The sequence below is a fragment of the Sceloporus occidentalis genome, unplaced genomic scaffold, assembly GCF_023333645.1.
Source record: "Sceloporus occidentalis isolate IW3139 unplaced genomic scaffold, rSceOcc1.0.p SCAF_3, whole genome shotgun sequence".
Classification (NCBI taxonomy): Eukaryota; Metazoa; Chordata; class Lepidosauria; order Squamata; family Phrynosomatidae; genus Sceloporus; species Sceloporus occidentalis.
The window spans coordinates 47,809,277-47,830,345 of NW_028316983.1; the positions used below are offsets into that span (position 1 = coordinate 47,809,277).

General features: G+C 39.6%; 1 protein-coding gene across 1 annotated transcript in view; it reads left to right on the plus strand.

The window, feature by feature from the left end:
* LOC149315887 (synaptotagmin-6-like) overlaps positions 1–9,163 on the plus strand; it is a 197,234-nt gene extending 188,071 nt beyond the window's left edge. Inside the window, exon 7 of the mRNA XM_089514367.1 lies at positions 7,260–9,163. Within this exon, the coding sequence (XP_089370493.1) occupies positions 7,260–7,331 (72 nt within the window). The 3' untranslated portion in view covers positions 7,332–9,163. The remainder of the gene's footprint in view (positions 1–7,259) is intronic.
* Positions 9,164–21,069: the final 11,906 nt, after the last annotated feature.

The window sequence follows — 21,069 nt, forward strand, 5'->3', positions numbered from 1 at the left end:
GCCTGGTGCTATCTTTACTCAGATATAATATTCCTTGAGTTCATTAAGGCATACTACCAAGCAAGCATGCACAGGATTGCTGGTATTAGTCAGCAAAAAAGATGTACACATCTGGCAATATGAATGTCAAATCATTATCATTTAACAATGAAAAGGTTGATCACATGTCTTTAAATCCCCCAGCTACCATAAGGGATATATATGCATTGACTAATAAATAAATAAATAAATAAATAAATAAATAAATAAATAGTTACACATTAACTGCATCCAAGGCTACTGTTCTTCCATTTACAGAAGACTGTATGATTCAACAGAGACATCCACAAATTGAGAGGAGGGGGGTTGAAATTATCCCTTTCTTTTATATTCTCATGTATAATGTCTCTCAATGGCAGAAGATCCACCAATCCTCCTGAGTAGATTTTGGTGGGTGTGAGGCTCCACAGTGAAAATGGGAAGTTTGCTGAAGCCAACCCTTCTGGACCAAAACCAAACCAAAACAAGAAACAAGCCAACAAACAAAGCCCTTCCTTAAACAGAAGAGCAGGAGTGGATTGAATTCAAAGTAGTTTAATTCCTATCCAGGTTGCAGCTGTTATTATAAAGATGCAAACTAGAATACATTCAGACTATCTGAACCATTAAAAAAAGATGGGATGGTGCCAAAACTGGGACTGCAGTATGGGGACAGCCATCTGGGGAAGAGGAGCAACCACCATAAAGCCTAGTCAAGATTAAAGCCTTACTCAGCCTCATTTAAATGGGAGTTTTCACAGGTGCTAATTACCATCACAAACCTTCACCTTTAGGTCCAAGTACAAAATGTACTCTTTTGATCTACTTTTGCTAAGGCAAACTGAGCAACATGCAGGATAGGAAGCACTCATGAATAAATGAAAATCCCAAACTGCTAAACCAAGTGCTGCAGAGCATACAGATCCTCTGAGAATATGGAAAAGAATATAAACCAGATGTTACAGATGTTGGGCATTGCGTCCTGATAAGGACCAATTAAGAATCTGTAGAAAATAGGCAAGATGAACAAAGACAAAGAGTGTTCCCATGGGTTCAGCATGTATCGTTATGCTGTTCTGAAAACAACTGCTCCAGTCTTACCAAAAATAAACTATACATCTAATTGACATGCACAGCATTACTGAACATCTGGATACTATATGAGCATATACAAAGCAATTGTTGCTAAAGCTTACTAGTATTCTTTAGCTACTCATATAAGATAACTCTGGACTGCCAGCTGGATTTGGTATGCCTGAATTTAGTATTACTATGGACATGAGATTAATGGGAAAATGTCTTCCAAGAATGGATGATCCAGCTGGTCCATTAGATACCTATAGCAGCACAGAGCCAGGAATGATTAATTGTGCCACTTCCACATCCAGAGAGGGTTTGCACTACCATGCCTGCCTTGACTGACTCCATTCTTTTTCTATTTCCTTGCCTTAACTGGCCATGCTTTGCTACCTTGTTCCCCATGTCTTGCACTCTCCTATTTGACTTACCTTGAACAGATGCCTTACACTTCTCTGTAAACCAGTATTAGTTACACCAGTGATCTGGTGAGAGTGGTTAGGGGAACCAATGTGATATGAAGTGGAGTACAGGGACTATCTGGATGCCCGTGCCTTTTCAAAACTGCTCTTCTTATTCATCTTTGAGCCAAAGCATAGTGACCCTTTTGTGCTAATCGATATTCATATACATCTTATCTCCCAACTGGGAGTACAGGATACATGGCCGTCTCGCTATTGTTAGACTGTGACTCCCATTGGCACTAGCCAGCATGGCCAAATGTGAAGGATCACAGGATTCCTGCTATCATCAGGAAATTTATTTTTGCCAATAGCAAAATCCACCATCTGGATTGAGCATCCCCAAGGCAGTTACCTCTGTAGCAAATCTCCCTCCCTTTCTTTGTTCTGTGATGTTATTTCATTCCAAATATTTATTGGTACAGTATAAAGCAAAGGTCATTTTACAAGAAAAAGCATTTTTAAAACAACAACAAACTGCAGTCTGTTTACTACTTAGCAGAGATTTCTGGAGGATGAGCTTGGCTTTGTCTCGCATCACAGATTCCCATTATTATTTGCTCAATGCCATAAAACGTATCTAAAATTTAATAAGACCAGTTCAGTCTTTGGTGCCATGGCATTTATTTGTTTAAAATAGTATATCATCTACTTAATGAGTGCCAGTTACACGCTTGTATCTTCGCGCACCCCATCAATTTTATCTGTGTTTAACAATTTAACACTGCAACATCTCTGGAGAGAGTTAATCATAGTTAGAATCATTTGAGTGGGGGAAGTATTTCAAATTTATTTTAAGCCAGAAAAGCTTAAGAATGGCCCTGTCCAGATGAGCCCTTTGGGAGTTGTGGTCCAATCTCTGCTATACCATAGATATGGGCTCATTTATACCAACCAGAATACTCTGAGCTGTTCCTGCCCCTGTGTTACTGCTAAACTCCTTAGTAATGCCAGGGGGCTGTCTATATGCACCTTCCCACTGTGCTGCCCAACTGCTGCTGATGCAAGTCACTCCCTTGGAGGTCACAACAAGGAAAGACAGGGAAATACTGTGCTTTCCCCCAATTTTGCTTAGTTCAGAGCAAAGTCAGTTTAAGGGCCAGAACCATGGTATCTACCTGGAGTAGCTGTACGTTGTGAGAACTGCCAGCACTGGTTTCAGGATGAGTTCGACATTTCCCTCCCCGCCCCAGCATAGACAAGCTTAAATTTTCCTCAAAACCTTCTTTCTTATGTAGTCTGATATACACAGGATGTTTGATTTCAAAATTATGCATTTTATTTAAAAAAATGTATCTGATTGCTACCATGTAATGGTATTTATTATTTGACATATTACTAATACTTTTAGTATGTAAGATAAAATGGTGGATTTAAAATAACTTGAAAATATTTGTTTAAACTCTGAAAACAATTGAAACTGGTTGCTCATTATATTTGGCATGTACTACCTGACAAAGAGCAAACAGCCAAAAGTTTCCCCTTTCTTTTCAACTCAGATTTTGAAACAGTTTATCATTCAGCATGAAAACCTGAGATCTGATATATACCAAAATTATTTACAATTTCCTTTGCAGCTCTACCATTGACCTTTATTTTCTGAATCCTGCCCAACTTGTGACTGCTTTCTTTAATTGTAGTGCTCAGAGATGAAGAGATTTCATCAGCACAAATCTCATTCTTACTCTTCACTATAAATAGGTTTTGTCCTGTTTGAGTACCCATTTTGTGGCTAACCAATCTTCTGCTTCTGCTAAGCAATCTACTTATTCATCTTTTACTTGTTGCTTGTTCTTAACATTTAATTCAGTTGTCTATCCTACATCCCATTCTGTTTCTTTATCACTTTCTCCTGATATGTTTGCTGAGCAGTTTGTTGATAGATTGTGTATATGAACTTGGATTACCTTATCTTTGTGCATTTATTTTTGTGTTCTTGCCTTCTGTTGTCCTTTGTCCTCTAAAACTATTGTCCCCTAAAACTTGCTTACTTGTTAAACCTCCCCATTTCTTATGCTTTTCCTGTCTCTCCTGTTGCACTGTAATTATATGCAAAGGGATTTTGCAGCTCCTTTGAGACTAACTGAAAGATAAAATTTGGTAGCATGAGTTTTCATAGACTTGAGCCTACTTCTTCAGATGCATCTGGTGGAGTCAAAAGCCCAGAAACAGATCTATATAGCAATCAGTATGTGAGAATGTCCATAGAAATGCAAATGTGCAGAGTTTTTGTGTGGAGATGAGGTGACAAGTTCATTTTTAACAATAGTCATTGTGGGACAAGGCAAGGATGTTGCCTAAAGCCAAGGTTAGTAGATAACGATATGAGTGGGATGTAGTGTGGCAGCCAAAAAGAATACAGTCAGCCCTTTGTATCCATGGATTCAAGCATCCACGGCTTGAAAATATTAAAAATATAAATTCCAAAAGTAAATCTTGTTGTTGCCGTTTCATATAAGGGATACTATTTCACTATGCTATTGTATTTAATGGAATTTGAGCATCCACAGATTTTGGTATCCACAGGAGTTCCTAGAACCTAATCCCAGTAGATATCAAGGTCCCACTGTATGTGATGAATTTGCCAAGAAAACCCCCATGAGCCATGGGTTTAACTAGTGTTATAACATGTGTAGTGTGGCAGGAAACCATTGCCTATGTTCAATCCACTGCTGATAGACTGCAGTTTTTTGATATATTGCATTCTGCTGTTTCTCTTTCCAATCTTCCTTTGGAGTCTTTTTGTTCAAGGACTGCTATACTGAGGTCCAAGATGGAATGTCCAGGAAAAATGAAGTGTTCTGAAATCAGTGTATATACACACACACACACACACATTCCTAATGTCTGATTTACATCTATTTGTCTGCTGGTGTAGGCACCGGACTGTTTGCCCAAGGTCTTTGTTGACATAGTATGACATAAGTCACATTGGAGGATAAGCAAGGAAAGTCCCTCTAATATTATGGACGATACCATTTGGTCCTGTGATTACATTTCCTGAATAGATGTGTGGGCAGAGTTGTCATCCAGGTTTGTGGCAAGGCATTCTCCTTGTATCCACTGAGGACAGAAAATGACAAAACCCCACTAGTAGTGACATACAGCTCCCAGCTGAGACCACTCAGATGTATCATCAATAAACTACAACTTATTCTCGACAATAATGCTGGCCTCTTGAGAGCTCTTGACGGCAGGCCTTTACACACATTCAGACAGCTATCAAACTGCAAAGAGTTACTTACCTATAGAAGAACACACAATACAGATGTGGACACAAGTACGCCTTGTGAAGATAAAGTACAGTGTGTATTTGAGGAAATGCCGCTCCCTACATATGACTGGCTGAGGACTGAGATCTGCTGGGGGCCTCTTCTATATCCCACCAGTGATGACAGTATACTGTATGGGGACACATGAGAGAGGCTTTTCAAATGTGGCACCCCAGTTGTGGGATATTGGCTGTTTGGAATTGTGGAACATGGGTATTCATCAAGGCCTTTGGGCTTCATAAAAGTATCTCAAATTTTAAAACTTTAAAAAAACTTTAAAACCTTTTAAATCTATTTGAATTCATTGTTATGTTTAAGATGTTTTTAGCTTATGTACATGCGTACACACTGTTCCCTGACTGACTGTAAAGTTGATGGCGGGAGCTTGCATAAGTTGGAGAAGACTGGATCTATATCCTTTTCTTTCCCATACTGAACAAAATGAAGAGTCATGTTTCCAAATCTGTCCACTCTTGACTGTGGTCCTACTCACTGCAAGAATATGGTTCCCAACAGATTTCAGTGGAGGCAACATAAAGACCTCAACATAAAAAAGATAGCCTAGGCAGTTTCCACTCTATTTTATATTCACATTCACTATTTTCATTTTTCAGATTCAGCAAAATAGTAAATAATGATTTATTCTCACAGTGCAGAGATACAAACATATCAGGCATTTGCACACAAGCACTCTGAAAACACTAATCTTTCATCAGGATGCTTATATTGTTGTGAAACCCAACATTAAAAGTTCAATATGAGCTGTAATTCACAGATACCATAGAAGCTGAAAAAGCAATTGTCCTCTCTCCAATCCAATCTGACATTTTGGATGGAAATAAATAGCTATATTGATCATGGCAATGCTTTAAAATATTCATCCATCCAATGTGGAGGCATTCAAAACAGAGGTGCTCCTAGTTGGTTAGTTATTGAAATATTTCTGTATTACTTGGCATTTACATCACTTGGCACTGGCATTTGTGGTGGTTAACAACTGCACTACATAACAATAAGAGGAAAAAACCCTCCCCGCAATCTGTACCACATCTTATAGTGTCTGTTTGTCTGTTATACTATACAAATCTACATGCCAGATCACACTCACCATATTAGGAGTTTTAGCTAATGGGAGAAAAATAAATACCGTATTAAGGTTTGAGACCTAATTGGTCAGCTATTCTAGATACCTCCCAATACATTTTATTTCTGTTTATGTATTTATTGCTCTAGATGCACATTTATTAACCAATTTTAATCAAGTTTCGAATTTACACATTTGGAATCAGTCAGGAAATTTTAGCTTTGAAGGGGAAGTTTACTGTTTATTTTTGCAGGAACGTTGGTTAATACAATAGAAAGATTATAGGTGTTATTGATCATAAGCAAAATCATAAGTAAAATCACCATCAGTGTGAAGAATACAAGTTAGTACAACATATTCTTAGTACAACATATTAAGGCATTCCAAACAGCTGATAGCAGAGGGAATGCCAAGGTAAAAACAGCACACCAGCACTGGGGCCTACTGATAGGAGATCATTCCACAAGATGAATACCACTACAGAGAAAGCCTATCTATGTGCAATTACCAAATGGAAATCTGTATGCCACTCTCTCTATATATCTATTCCTTCATAGCAGACTCTCCACTGGTGTACTTCCTTTAGCACAGATCTAGTATCTGTATGGTAGGGTGTTGCTAGTAATGTATCATAGTTGTTCCATTCTTTACTAACTTTATTTTCCAAATAAGGGCAGCCTAAGGCAGTGTTCATTACAGTAATCCAAACAAGAGATTACCGAAGAATAGAATGTAGTGCCATGCTATCCCTGTTCACAAACAGATGCAGTTGAAATACCAAGATAAGCTGAAAATAGGAAGTCATAACCACAGATGTCTCTTAGCATTGCTTTCACTGTTACTGAATTAGTTCCCCTGAAGGTGATGGATTTAGGAGCACCACCAAACTTTGACTCTATTCCATCACAAGGAGTACAATCCCATTCAGAAGTTCTAATACTGTACCTCTTATTACCAGATCCAGGAGCTACTCAGACACAATGTCTGTACCTTACTGGAGTCCAATAGAGTGGAATCACTCATGTTTTGAGTACAGCCATTGAAAACAATGAGGTTTCAGTATGTTATGATTGAAGTGTCCCACTGATTTCAAACAGTTTTCTCCAAGCCTGGATAAGCCTGGATCCAACTCTGCAATTATTTTGAATAGGAAAGCTCCTACATACATGTGGTGGGTCTTGATGGTAAAAACTATAACTGGAAATTCCTATGGGAGATGCATGAATGTGCTGTCCCCTCACCCACTTGTGCAGGAAATCTATCTCTGGTTCTGACCACTAATATGATTTTATGCACTGTTTGTTCATGACTCTGTTCAATAACTTGCTGCCTTTCTTCTTTCCTCAGTGGCATGGTCGAGCAGCCAGCTTTGACAGCCAAGGTTCATGCCCCTCTCCCAAACCACCTCCAACGCCATGATATCAGAAGTTGAATGCAATGGGACTCAACTAAATTCTTCTCATTTTGGTTTGGTATTTTACCATGTGTCCTGAATTCTTAAGCAACCTATTGCTGGATCACAGAAGAACTGGACACCAGAGACTAAAAATAGTTGTTTCCAGACTGACAAAGGCAGCAGACTTGTTTTGTGGTCATATGTGTCTTAGTTATTTATGTCTCTCAAGGTGATGTTTCCTGTGGTTTTTACTTTTTGGACATAGCTGCCTGGGGGGAAAAAGTCAGACAAATGAGACATAGGCCGGTCTGTAAAATACAGTAACATGTAAAATAGCTATGTGTACATGTGTGGAGACAGATGAATAATAGAGAAATGTTGGCATTCTGCAGATAATCATGCAGGTTTAAGGTGGAAAGTGAGGATGAAAAGATGAGAAGGCTTTGATTAGACTCTTTGTATCATGTGAAGACCCTTTGTTATTGTGATCAGTGACACATTACAGGTTTTCTTCTTCATACTGTGAAGTTCATGGAGTCTGTGAAATGTGCATCCCAGTCTGCCCTATGGTGTTTTTTAAAGAGTTGCTAATTCCTCAGGGAAAAAATAACCATTTTCTGTATTTACATTCTCTTGGGAAACTTTTTGCATGAACTCTGTTGCTTAGGGACCTGCCCAGTCCTGCTGAAGTTCAAGAGCTGGTCACAGCTTTGTGATTTAAAAATCTCTCTTTCTCTCAAAACCAAAATATGGGTTGATTGCCCACCCATATTCCTTTTTTTCCTTTGAGGGTGGGGAAAATGGATGTATTTGTGGAGCTGTTGTGCTCTCCTAAACTGTTTAGCAAAGGAGGATTTTTAAAGGAACCTTTTCGTCTTTAATCTATCGGTTGTCACAAAAATCAGTTGAAGCTGTTTGCCTCAATCAGCTGACAGCTATAACATTCTGAGTATGTTTTTTTTCCCATAAACTTGAGAAGGTAAAAAGAAATTTGCTTTAAAAACCCCACTATGTTGAAAGTGTTCTAAAAATAATTATTTCTGACCAGTTCAAATACCTTTATTTGTCAAATTACAAGGCTGTCACATAGCATTCTTCTAGTTCTGATCTCGAGGGTGCTAATAATGGCATGTCAACACTGCAGGGACTCCTACTATGATTCCATCCTGGCTTGCATAGCTTACAGCGCAGTTGCCTTGGACAGTTTGCTGCTTCTTTCCTTCTTGACTGGATTCCTCTTTTCTTATAGTGCAGTTGCCACATGCCACATTCCCATGAGTTATTGAAGACTGACACAGCTATCTCTGGGAACTTAATGCATTAGGTTTGCTTGTCTGTCTCAACTATTCTTCCTAGATTGCCTTTTTAAATATATATATATATTTATTTTCTCAGGAGACAGACACTACTGCACATTCCCTCCATAGGCAAACAGCATGACTGCAAGGAGCTCGTGCTGCAAATCTTAGCAGATGATATTAAATCTATTTCTGCATTTCCGCTCAGGCCTGGCACATACTTTATCTTCAGTGTCATGGGAACTTCTGTAACATATCTGTTTCTGTGCCAAAATATTTGAAAGAGAACTGAGGTGTTGGTGTGGGTCCTGTGCAAAGCTTAGAAACGTTACTCCTTTGGGCAGCAACTTCAAGAATTCCCAGGTCAACATGACTCATGGCCATACTGGCTGAGGGATTCTGGGAGCTGTAGTCCAAAGAAGGCAGGTTTTCTAAATATAAATAGGTTATATTTAAAGTCTCCTTCTTTGGAGGTCTTAAGCAGAGGCTGGATGGCCATCTGTCAGGGGTGCTTTGATTGAGATTTCCTGCATGGCAGGGGGTTGGACTGGATGGCCCTTGTGGTCTCTTCCAACTCTACGATTCTATGATTCTATAATCCAATTCTTTTCCTATCCACATCATTATATATGTAGTGTTGGCAAACAGCTATTGTTGGTGGTGCTGGAGTTGAAGGAGCATGTCAGGATCTACTGCAGATATTGCTTTGTATGATTTATTTATTTATTTATTTATTTATTTATTTATTTATTTATTTCCCTCCTTTCTCCAGGTATAGGCACTCAAGGTGGTTTATTCTATACACAGAACCAATTTTTTTAAAAATATATATATACCAATACAAGTGATCCTAAATAAAACTGTTAACTTATTAGCCTTTAATTACACAACATCTTTCATCCCAGTGTAAAAACTGAATTTTAAACATGGTGAACACTATCTAAGCAAAGCTAAACATATCTAGCTGGATCACGTTCCTGGGTCCAGTTTAAAAAAAAAAAAAAGTTGTTCTGGAGGAAATTTGGAAAAAATCATTTTTAAAAAACAACTGCTTCCAGAACCTCCACAAACAGACAGTGCTCATGACTATAATCATGTTTATGGTTGTTATGCCCAGATTTTAAGGGCAACCTGTTCAACCTGAGAGCGTGTAGTGGAAATCTCCCTCCCAGTAAACTTATCCACAGCAGGACTGACACAGACAAAGAGACACCAAATTTGGTTTTAGACACTATGTATGTAACATTTATTGAAATACACAGACATAGACAGATACAAGTACCAAGAGAGCTCTCACACACAGCTTTTTCCTTTTTTCCCTTTAAAAGTGGGGATTCTCCCAATCTTGTGTTCATTCACCTAAATCCACTTGCTAACAGCAGGAAAATCAGCAGATCCAACCTGTGTGTGGATTGTGAATCCACCTTCTGTTTCACTACTTCACTTCCTGCCACTGCTCTGAACTGAATGGCAACTGTACAGTGCCAAAGTAGTGTGAGAGGAGCTATGGGGAAAGCTGTGGAGTGATCCTGAATGCCCCTGCAGCAATGGATCCATCAGACAGGCAGCCTGTTTGCTAGTCCCAGCAGACAACTGAAGTAACAGAACTTATATAAATGTTGACTTGCTTTTCAGCAACTGATTCAATGTATCTCTCTAGCTGGGACTAGCAATTAGATTTAGGCCATTGTTTTCTATGAGTCTTAACTACTAGATGGGCTGCAGCCAATAACTTTTGCGAAGCTTCTTGTTTATAGGTTATATTATATTTTTCACCTCGTATGTAACACATTTGTTGCAGTTTCTTTTAAATGATATTTGAAACAAATTTCCTTTTACCTTGAAATGATTATTACCTGGAGTGGTGAAATTTGTTATTGTACATTTCTGTTCAACCAAATTAGTTGAGAATTGAGTCCAACAAATTCAATGAGGAGGGAAACCCCACCCTGAAATCCAGCCTCACCCATTAGCTCTCTCTGTTAATGTTCCGATTCTCTGATCTCAAAACTTTCCAGACTTGTGTATATAACTTTGCAGGGAAATTTTGTTCAGTGAGAGACCGATTTGTTCTAGCTCCCTACTACACCTTGTGTCTTAATTTTCTCTGTATGTGCCACATGCTAAAGGAGCATCAGTCTAATAAAATGACTTTTTTTGAAACCTCTTGCCTTGGGCAGTAGTATACTTCTTTCTCTCTCTCCCTCTCATACACAGTCAGTGACAGAATGAAGATTTCCAAAAAATATATAAAAAATAAAAAATGGTATGTTGGAGATCCTGATTCCCCAGGGTTCTAAATGGTTCAAGGAGTACAGCAGATTGCCTGCCATAGAAAGTCATAGAAAGTTTATGGGAGAAGACAAGGACAGTGATAGAAGCAGGTGGGCCCAGTGAGCTTGTTGTTGTTGTTTGCATCAAGCCTGCTTCAACTTACCTAGGAACCTTGGAGTGAGAGAGTTCTAAAGTTGCCATAGATCACTAAAAAGTCAAATAAATGGGTCCTAGAGGATCATTGTTGTCGTCGTCGTCATCATCATCATCATCATCATCAATCCTACCTTTTCCCCCAATTGGGACTCAAAGTGGCTTATAATGATTTTTTTTTAAATTGTTTAAAATCCACAAGATACAAAAGTTAAAACAATTAAACAATCTGAAAAAATTAAAACCTGATTAAAGCATATATCATTAAAACATACCACCAGCACAACAATTAGCAATATCTAGTGCATTGTACAAGATACACCTTACATAATCATGGGAAAGACGTTCCAGAGCCAGGGGGCAGCCAAGAGGCAGAAGGTGGTGTCCTGTGTTCCCATCAGATGTACTTGTAAGGGATATGAGACAGAGAAAAGGACTTCTGTAGCAGCTCTCAGAGCATAGGCTGGTTTGTACACCTGGACCTGGTCTGTGTAGGGCTTTAAAGGTGAGACCTGAACTCTCACTAGAAGACAAGATGAATAAAATGAGGCTGTTGCACTTTCGACAGTTCATGAGATGATATGACTTATTGGAAAATAGCCCTGGTGGCACAGTGGTTAAATGTCTGTACTACAGCCACTCACTCACAAACCACAAGGTTGTGAGTCAGGGTCCTTGATGGTGCTAAAGTGAGTACCCAGCTTGTTGGGGGCAATTGATTTACACATTGTAAACTGCTTAGAGCATGCTTAAGTGCACTGATAAGGAGTATAGAAATGTACTTGCTATTGCTATAATGCTTGGTAAAGGAAAAGATAGTAGGGGGGAAAGAATGATCACATCACAGGTTGATTGATTCATTTGCTTAAGCCATGGACCTGACTTTGCAACAGCTGAACAGGGCTATTGTTGAGCAGACCATTAGAGGTCTCTCATTCACAGGGTTGCTGAAAGTCAAAATTGACATGATGACGAATAACAGCAACAATAAAAATGGAGGAAAATACTGGCCTTCTTTTCATGTAGTGAAGTAATACTGGCTTGGCTCTAGCAAATATTTCCTTTTATTCAGCATTGTAGAGGAAAAAGTCTGGGCAAGAGAGAGAGGACAGCAATAGAGATGGTGTATCCAATGCTAAAAAGACAAACAAATGGGTCCTAGAGCGGATCAATCCTGAACTCTCCCTGGAATCCAGGATGACTAAATTGAGGATGTCATACTTTGGCCACATGAAACGGCAAAAATCATTAGAAAAGGCAATGATGTTTGAAAAAGTGGAAGGCAATAGAAAGAGAGGAAGACTGCACACAAGATGGTTAGACCCTATCACAGAGGCCATGAGCAGAGCAGTTGAGGACATGGAGTCTTGACGATGTATCCGGGTTGCCATGAGTCGAAGTCAATTCAAAGACAATTAACAACAGCAGCATCCAAGTTCTTACATCCAAGTTCTTCGAATAATGGGAGATGCTTTCTGCAGGGTAGTACAATATTTCCTTAGACCCTGGAAGCTGGAGATAAAACTGAGTGGGATGATCTCATTTCTCTAGTGGTTTAGGTGATGTGAAGTCAGTCAGTCTGCTCCAAGCTCCAAAGAAGCAGCTTTAGGATTAAGAAACATGTTTAGATGCTTGTCAGCTAAAGTGATTAATCATAGTCCCCAGGCTGTCATTATACCTCAGGGCTAAATTAACTGTTTTTGGTAACATCTCTGTCTTTCTAGCCATTTCTCTTGAAATTAGTCACAACACACTGGGCCCAGTAGAAAACCTCAGTGTTTAATGCCTGCTTCACAGGAATGAACTTCTTCTCAATAGTTAGATATAAACATCTTCCTTCCAGTTCCATACAGAACCCTGTGCCAAAGCTCTTTTATCTCTGTTTTCAAAGGCTACATGTGTAATCAGACACAGGTTTCAGCCTTGTTTCTTTACAATGCAGAGTCTGTTTATTGGTTATTAAAATATTCATACTCTGCCTTCTGATTCACAGAATCCCCAAAGCAACAACAGATATAAAACACAAACTATTATTTAAAACAATGGGAACAATAAGAAAAAATATATCAGCAGCAAAAATCTGCCAAAGCTCAAGAAATAAACCAAGGAAACAACAAAAAGCAGCTGAACAGGACAAAGAAAACAGCAACTGAAGACATAGTCCAAAAGCCATCTTAAACAATACCACCATTGCCACATTATTTTGTTTTGCTATTCTTTAAACAGGAGCACAACACCCATAAAGACCTCAAATAGCAATCTAAAAAGCAGTCAGTTTTTCCATAATTATTCTAAAAATCAAGCATTACTTTCAAAACATATCATGTATTCATAATAAAGTGGCATATTTTACATAATCACTTTGTTGACAAAAGGATTAAAAAATATTTACAAAAACCATCCATATGAACGTGTTTCGAAAGAGACAATGAATACCAGAAAGAAAACTTTTTGAACCTCTCGTCTTAATCTTGCTTGTTGTGTGTTTTCTGACGCATTTATTTATCACCTCTCAAGCCATCAGTGCCCACAAGGTGAAGTACAACCTGGGGGGGGGGGGGTATATTAAATAGTGTTCTAAAACCAATTAAACATTAAATAAGGAATGTTTTTGAACACTGAAAAGATAATTAAAACCCAATTAAAACACTAAAGGCATCTCTTTAACAATAGCTCTGAAAACAATTTTAAAAATGCCATCTGAGATCTTGCACCATCAGACATAACTAAAACGATGGGGCTATGTCATCGTAATTATGTCTCATGTCCTCCTCCTGCAAAGTGTGTGTGTGTGTGTGTGTGTGTATGGCAACACTTCATTCAAATGGTTTCAAAGGTCCTGTAGATTGTAGTGCTGGGAAATGACTTCTGTAGCGCTCTCCAAATCATGGGGCATGTCAAGAACAGGCATCTGAAAACACCATTGGTTGCTGTGACCACTTGTCTCAAGGTACTCCATGACCAAGAGAGCACTGCAGACATTATTTCCCAGCACCCTTTGGCTGAGGTGCTGCCAGGCTGAAACAGTAAGTTTGGGGCTCACCTTCAGTTGTGAATGGCCATAAGCATGAATTCCCAGCAGTTACAAGGAACTTACATTCTAAACATAAGTCCATTTTATGATTACAATACTACTAAATAATCTGACCATCAGTTTACAAAAAAAGCTTTAAAACAATTTTTAAAAGAGCACATGCAAATATACACCCCAATTTTAAGATCCAAAGACCATCCAAAATAGTACAAGGATCTTTGCCTGTTGGAAACTCAAAAGGGATGGAGCTACCCTGACCTCCCTTGGGAAAAATTCCATGGTTGGGGTGCTGCAACAGAAAAACCCTGTCATGTGTGCCCACCAACCCAGCCTCAAGGGTGATGGGGCATGTAACAGGACCTCTGATGATGATCTTAGATTCTGAGCAGGCTTGAATACACATCCTCTGTTCCTCAGTGAATGAGATCTCTACTTTAAATGGCCAAGGTTGGGATAATCTTCCTTCTATAAATCCTTGGCTTTTTTTAACGCAACTGTATAAATTAGAACAAGCGTAACTCTCTGCTGTAAAGTACATAAGGTCCACGGTCAGAACATCACTTAGATAGTACCTATTTACTGAGCACAGTGCTTTAAAGAGAACAAAAGCACAGGTCCCTGCCTTGAGAACCATGCAATCTAATATTTCATACAAGGAATACAGAAGAAAGTGGGGGAAGGAAATTGAAAAGCAAAAGGGGAACTATTCAGTTACACATAATCTTGCCTGCATTAGGACTTGTGCCTCATAATGCATTTTCAAGATAGATTGGTTCCCACTTTTTAGGTACAATTAATCCTTTTAAAATGTCACTTTGAACAGAAGACAGAATGTTGTACATGTGACTGTTACTGAAAGAGAATGGTGGTTGCTGTTTTCCATATCACTGGGGTGGTGTATCTGCTCCAGTATTAAAGGAGATACTCCAGGTTCCAAATCTTTGGGAAAGAGTTAGAGATTAGCATGTTGGACAGTGCTTTTAAAATTTGAAACAAGGTCTGCAATGACGGGACCCACAAACTGCCTCCATAATAATGCTGTTGCTGGAGGTGGGCTCCTGAAATATCTGAAATGTTGTAAGCATATTCTCTTCTTCAGTTTTGAAGGCAGGTTGTGCCACCCAGAATCCAAATTCATGGTTAACCAGAAAAGCTGGGGAATGCTGTGATCTAACCCAAAAATCGCAGGGCAAGGTGCTCCTTTGCTCCAACCAGTGCTCAAAGTCCCCTGTCCAAATCTACACCATCTCTAGCCCCAGGAGAATCCAGACAAAAGGTCTGTGACAACAATCATCATCATTGGGCAGGTTCATGTTGAATGAAACGTTCTTCAGTTACCTAGATAACAAGATATTTAAAGGTTAAAATAAGCAATTCCAAATCAGTTGCACTCTTAATCCACATGGAATCCTCAACGTTATTGAAGGAAAATCATTGGACAACTTTTCAAAAGTTTGGGGCCTTTTTATTTTTTTCTGAAGAAGAAAGAAAAGAAGATCATGCTTACAGATTGGGATGCTAGAAGCATTTTTGATGTTGTAATATTAGAACAGATGTGGATTTGATGTAGAAAAGTAATTTAGAGAAGTTTACTATTTTTTGCTTTGATCTTCTTTGGGGTGAGAGTGAGGAGTCAATTTTAGTTATGTTATTGTATGTAATTGGTTGACTGGCTGAACCCAAAGGGTGCTAAACAATGGCTCCTTTTCATCCTGGAGAGAAGTGACCAGTGAAGTCCCACAGGGTTCTGTCCTGGGTCCAGTGCTATTCAACATCTTTATCAATGACTTGGAGGACAAAATTGGGGGCATACTTATCAAATTTGCAGACGACACCAAATTAGGAGGAGTAGCTAATACCCCAGAGGACAGGATCAAAATTCAAAATCACTTGAATAGACTAGAAAGCTGGGCCAAAGCTAACAAAATGAATTCCAACACGGAGAAATGTAAGGTACTGCACTTACGGTGAAAAAATGAAATGCACAGATGGGGAACACCTGGCTGAATGAAACTATGTGTGAAAGGGGTCTAGGAGTCCAAGTAGACCACAAGTTGAACATGAGTCAACAGTGCGATGCGGCAGCTAACAAGGCCAATGCAATTTTAGGCTGCATCAATAGAAGTATAGTGTCTAGATCAAGGGAAGTAATACTGCCACTCTATTCTGCTCTAGTCAGGCCCCACCTGGAATATTGTATCCAGTTCTGGGTGCCACAATTCAAAAAGGACATTGAGAAACTGGAGCGTGTCCAAAGGAGGGCGACTAAAATGGTGAAGGGTCTGGAAACCATGACCTATGAGGAACGCCTTAGGGAGCTGGGTATGTTTAGCCTGGAGAAAAAAAGATTAAGAGGTGATATGATAGCCCTGTTTAAATATTTGAAGGGATGTCATATTGAGGAGGGAGCTAGCTTGTTTTCTGCTGCTCCAGAGACTAGAACGCGGAACAATGGATGCAAACTGCAGGAAAAGAGATTCACCTCAACATTAGGAGGAACTTCCTGACAGTAAGGGCTGTTTGATAGAGGAACAAACTCCCTTGCAGTGTAGTGGAGTCTCCTTCCTTATAGGTCTTTCAACAGAGGCTGGATGGCCATCTGTCGGGGCGCTTTGATTTAGATTTCCTGCATGGCAGGGGGTTGGACTGGATGGCCCTTGCGGTCTCTTCCAACTCTATGATTCTATGGCGCGTTACAGACCTCCCAAAAGTGGGTGGTCTGGCACCGGCTCCATTAGCTACACTGAGAAGCCCCAGCGGCCAGACCGTGAGGCTTCCCGGCGCAGCTAAAAAGGAGCGCCAAAATGGCGCTCTTTTTTGGGCCCCGGAAGTGGCGCCATGAGGCGCGCACTCGCGGCCTCACTTCCGCTGTGACACGCCTGGACGCTGTGCATCCAAGACGTAAATACGGCAGTGCCCATGTGGACGGGTCCTGCTGTTTAGTACGCGCTCCGCGCGTCCTAGGGAAAGGGGCGGTTAGGAAGGTGAGAACCTTCCTAACTCTAGCACGCACGAAGCGCATACTAAATGGCGATGTGTAACCCGCCTAGGATTCTAATTGTTTGTTTTGTTTATATAATTGGTTTAGTATTTTTAAGTGGAGGAAGAGGGGGAATTATATTTTTATTTTAAGGTAGGAAATGAGGTTTATATGTTGTTTAATAGAGAATGTTTGGTTGTTTTTGTTTTGTATGGTGTTTTTTCTTTCTGTATTTTTAAGTTTTTAGAGGTGTATGTTATATTTTAAATCTAATAAATAGTTTTTTAGAGGTGTATGTTATATTTTAAATCTAATAAATAGTTTTTTAAAAAAAAAATCCATGTGGAATCCATGTAGTTATTTTTAAACTGGCAAAATGTTTTCCATATGCTTGGTCTAGACTTATCTAGCAACTGGACTAGCTTCCAAACATTCTTCTAGGGCAGTCCCATGTATCCCATTTACCAAATGAGATTCTATCAAAGCATGGATCACTACAACTAAGCTGTCTTTCTTTAGAAGGGATCAAAACTGGTACACCAATCTAAGTTGGTGGAATGTGCTAAATGTCAATTGCCCCCAACAAGCTGGGTACTCATTTTACTGACCTATGAAAGAATGGAAAGCTGAGTGGACCTTGGAGCCCTGCCTAGAATCAAACTCACAAGCTTGTGGCTGCAGTACTGGTATTTAACTTCTGCGCCACCATGGATCCCTGATAAACAGGTAATTTATCAATAATACTGCAGTACAGAATGATCTTCCATACCATTACTAATTCCAGTCATGGGTCTGCAAACTTTCACTGAATTTGATGAAAAACAGTGATAGACATGAATCACTGTGCCACTCACAATTATGGCATTCACCAGAAGTGAAGGGTGGAGGGTTGCAGTGAACTGAACCACACTATAGCATAATGCCATGGGACAGGGCAGCATTCTCCCAGATCTACCTTCTAGAAAACAGTAGTCCATCTAGGGGAAGAACCACTAATGCTCAGTGTCCCTTAGCCCCCTTTTTAAAACAACTACCCAGGAAGGATGCAGTGACTGATGGTGTCAAAAGCTGTTGAGAGTTTCAGACAAATTAGTAAGTTTATGATTCTCATCTCTTTGCCTGGCAACAGCTATGAATTAGGAGATTATCGCATTAGCTTCACTGCCGGGATAGACCCTGGATGTAACTTTCTTAAGGTGTAATTTATCGCATTCACCCATTCCTGGGCAGTATGCAGCTCATATGCAACCCTGCCTTCTCTGGGCTTGTCTCACAGCTTTTCAAGAATGGGAAAAGCCCACGTTGCATATGGGCTGCATAGTGCCCAGTGATGGGTGAATGTAATAAGATCCGCCTTAAGAAAATTACATCCCAGGTCTATCCTGGCAGTGAAGCTAATGTGATAATCTCCTTAAATGAACCCAAACTCCTTCTGTGCCAGATGCAGGCCTGAAGCCAGAATGAAATGAACCCTGAAACCATCAGTTTGAGTCCCATGCCCAGAAGGGATATCTTAGGGAACAGGCAGAACACTACTTAAGGTCCAAAAAGACGGTGGTGTAGTGGACCTAGGGCTCATAGGAGTGAGGCACCAGAACCAAGGATTAGCCGTTCTGGTGATATCACCTAACACCCCTGCTCTGGCTGCTTTCTTCCCTCTGAGCTTAGCTGCAATCCACACAATAGCTGAGAGAGGTGGGAGAGATTCCTGCTCACTAGTTTAAACTACCCCTGGTGAAATACAAAGTATAGTGAGGGTTGATCTTACATCAGTAATTAAGACCCTCTGGATTTACAAAAGACTCGAGTGAAAATTAAAAACTTCTAGAATTGATTTGTTGATATGGATTGACATACTGGCCTGCAGTTCTGAGCTTTCCATCTGGGCAGAACTGTTATAATCACCTGTGCTTCAAAAAGTTACGACTGAGCCATTACTAGACAGCCAAGTCAAACATGAATTCTCATTTCTGCTTATTTGGATTCAAGGTATTTCACCACCTATGTTCCCACCATCATCTCATCTAGTTCTTTGTTCCACATGAACTCAGACAATGTGAGAAGTCATGTGCCTTCAAATTGGCCGTTGACTTATGGCAACCCCATGAAAGGTAGTTTGGCAGTTCCTTCTTCTGAAATATAGCCTATAGCACCCATGAAAAGTGTTTAAAAAACCAGATTCAATCTTTTATGCTTTCAGCTGTGGTGGTAATTTAGTATGTGACTTAATTACTCAGACAGAATTTTTTTATCTATTCAAAGGGACAAAGATGAATAGCTGTACTCATCCACCAAATGACTAACATGCACAATGTGACTAGAGAAGCTGGTAATTGCATATAAAGAAGGCAAACAACTTGCTCTGGTTGTAATAGGATTCTTCTGAGTTCATGGAATATATTAGAACTTTTTAAAGTAATTATGGTTATAAGTAATTAGTACCTGTAAAAGTTAGAATTTTTCAAAACTGATTGTTTTCCATTTTTTGTTGATTTTGGAAACCGTTCACCATGGCAATACTTTGAGCAACTGTAGTTAGGCATGAAATGAGGGTCTGTATTGGACTGAAAGTGTGGAACTGGCATTAGGTAGGTAAAAAGGCAGCACTAATTTGATATTAGTAGAGTAAGGCAACCTCTTCACAGTCAGGGCAGTGTACAAGAATGACAAATTGTCAAGGAGAAATCAGGTAAGACTCCTTCTTGAAATGCTAGGGAGAGAGAATAATTTGCCCATGGTCACCAGTGAATTTCCACAGTTGACCGGGGATTTGAATTCTGGTCTGTGGAAACCCTAGTCCAACACTTAAACCACATTGATTTTGCACCTGGATCGACTCCCTAAAATCCAGCAGCATAATGGCAGCATGAAAAATAGCATGTTTTCTGGAAGGATAGTTTCTCTTTAAAACAAGGTAGAACTCCCTGGCTATGATGCTGTATGGCAGCGCATAGCATAAACATTCTCTAGGCAAAACTGTGCTACATCTCCCCTCTGAATCCTCTGACTTCCCTAGCCATTCAATGGCTGCTGGAGTGCTGGGGGCATTGGAGAAGAGAGGCATAGCAATGACATCATCTGCCAAGATCCAGCCATGCCCTCTGAAGGTCTCTAATCATTCTGCATTTGACTATGAATTCTAAATTTGTCCGGGCACTTTTCTTCCCCCCCCCCCCCAAGTTTTCCATCTGAATGGCCATGGTACAAGAATATCATACTGAAACAGAGAATCCTTGGAGTGCTTTTGTCATACAGTGAGAGAAAGTCAACAACACCTTTGGAACTGACAAAAAAAATGACATACACACTGGACTGGTGCTTGCATATGTCACTGAAAGGATGCCAGCCTCCCTGTGTATTTTTTTTTAAAAGTGAAAGTGCAAAGTTTTCCTTATACCAACTAAATTCTGTGGCAGTGACACAAAGTGTTTATGAGCCAAACCAACATCATAACACCTATATGTTGCCCACTCCTGATGTCAGTTATAACAAGATGGACGGACGATATAAGGGATCCCCCTATGTTGCCATGTATTTTCATTTGCCTATATAGTTATATGTAGAGAGATCTTATATCACCTTTGAGACTGAAAGAAAAAAGTTGGCAGCATGACCGTTTGTAGACTTGAGTCTACATCCTCAGATGCATTTGGAACTAGAAGTAGACTTAAAATCTACAAAAGCTCATGCTGCCAACTACTTTCTTTCAGTTAGTCTCAAAGGTGCTACAAAATCTCTCTATATACTGATTCTACAGACTAACATGGCTATATCTTTTATTTATATTTTATAATTAGATTACCCTAAAGATTTTTTTCTTTCTGGCCTGAAAAAATATAATGCTGCTTTAGTCAGATTATTAATCCAATATAATATATAATTTTAATTTGTTTTATTTATATACCGCTATTCCAAAGATCATAGCGGTGAACAGCAAGTAAGCTAATTAGCAAGTAAGCTAATTTGCCCCCAACAGTCTGGGTACTCATTTTAACGACCTCGGAAGGATGCAAGCCTGAGTC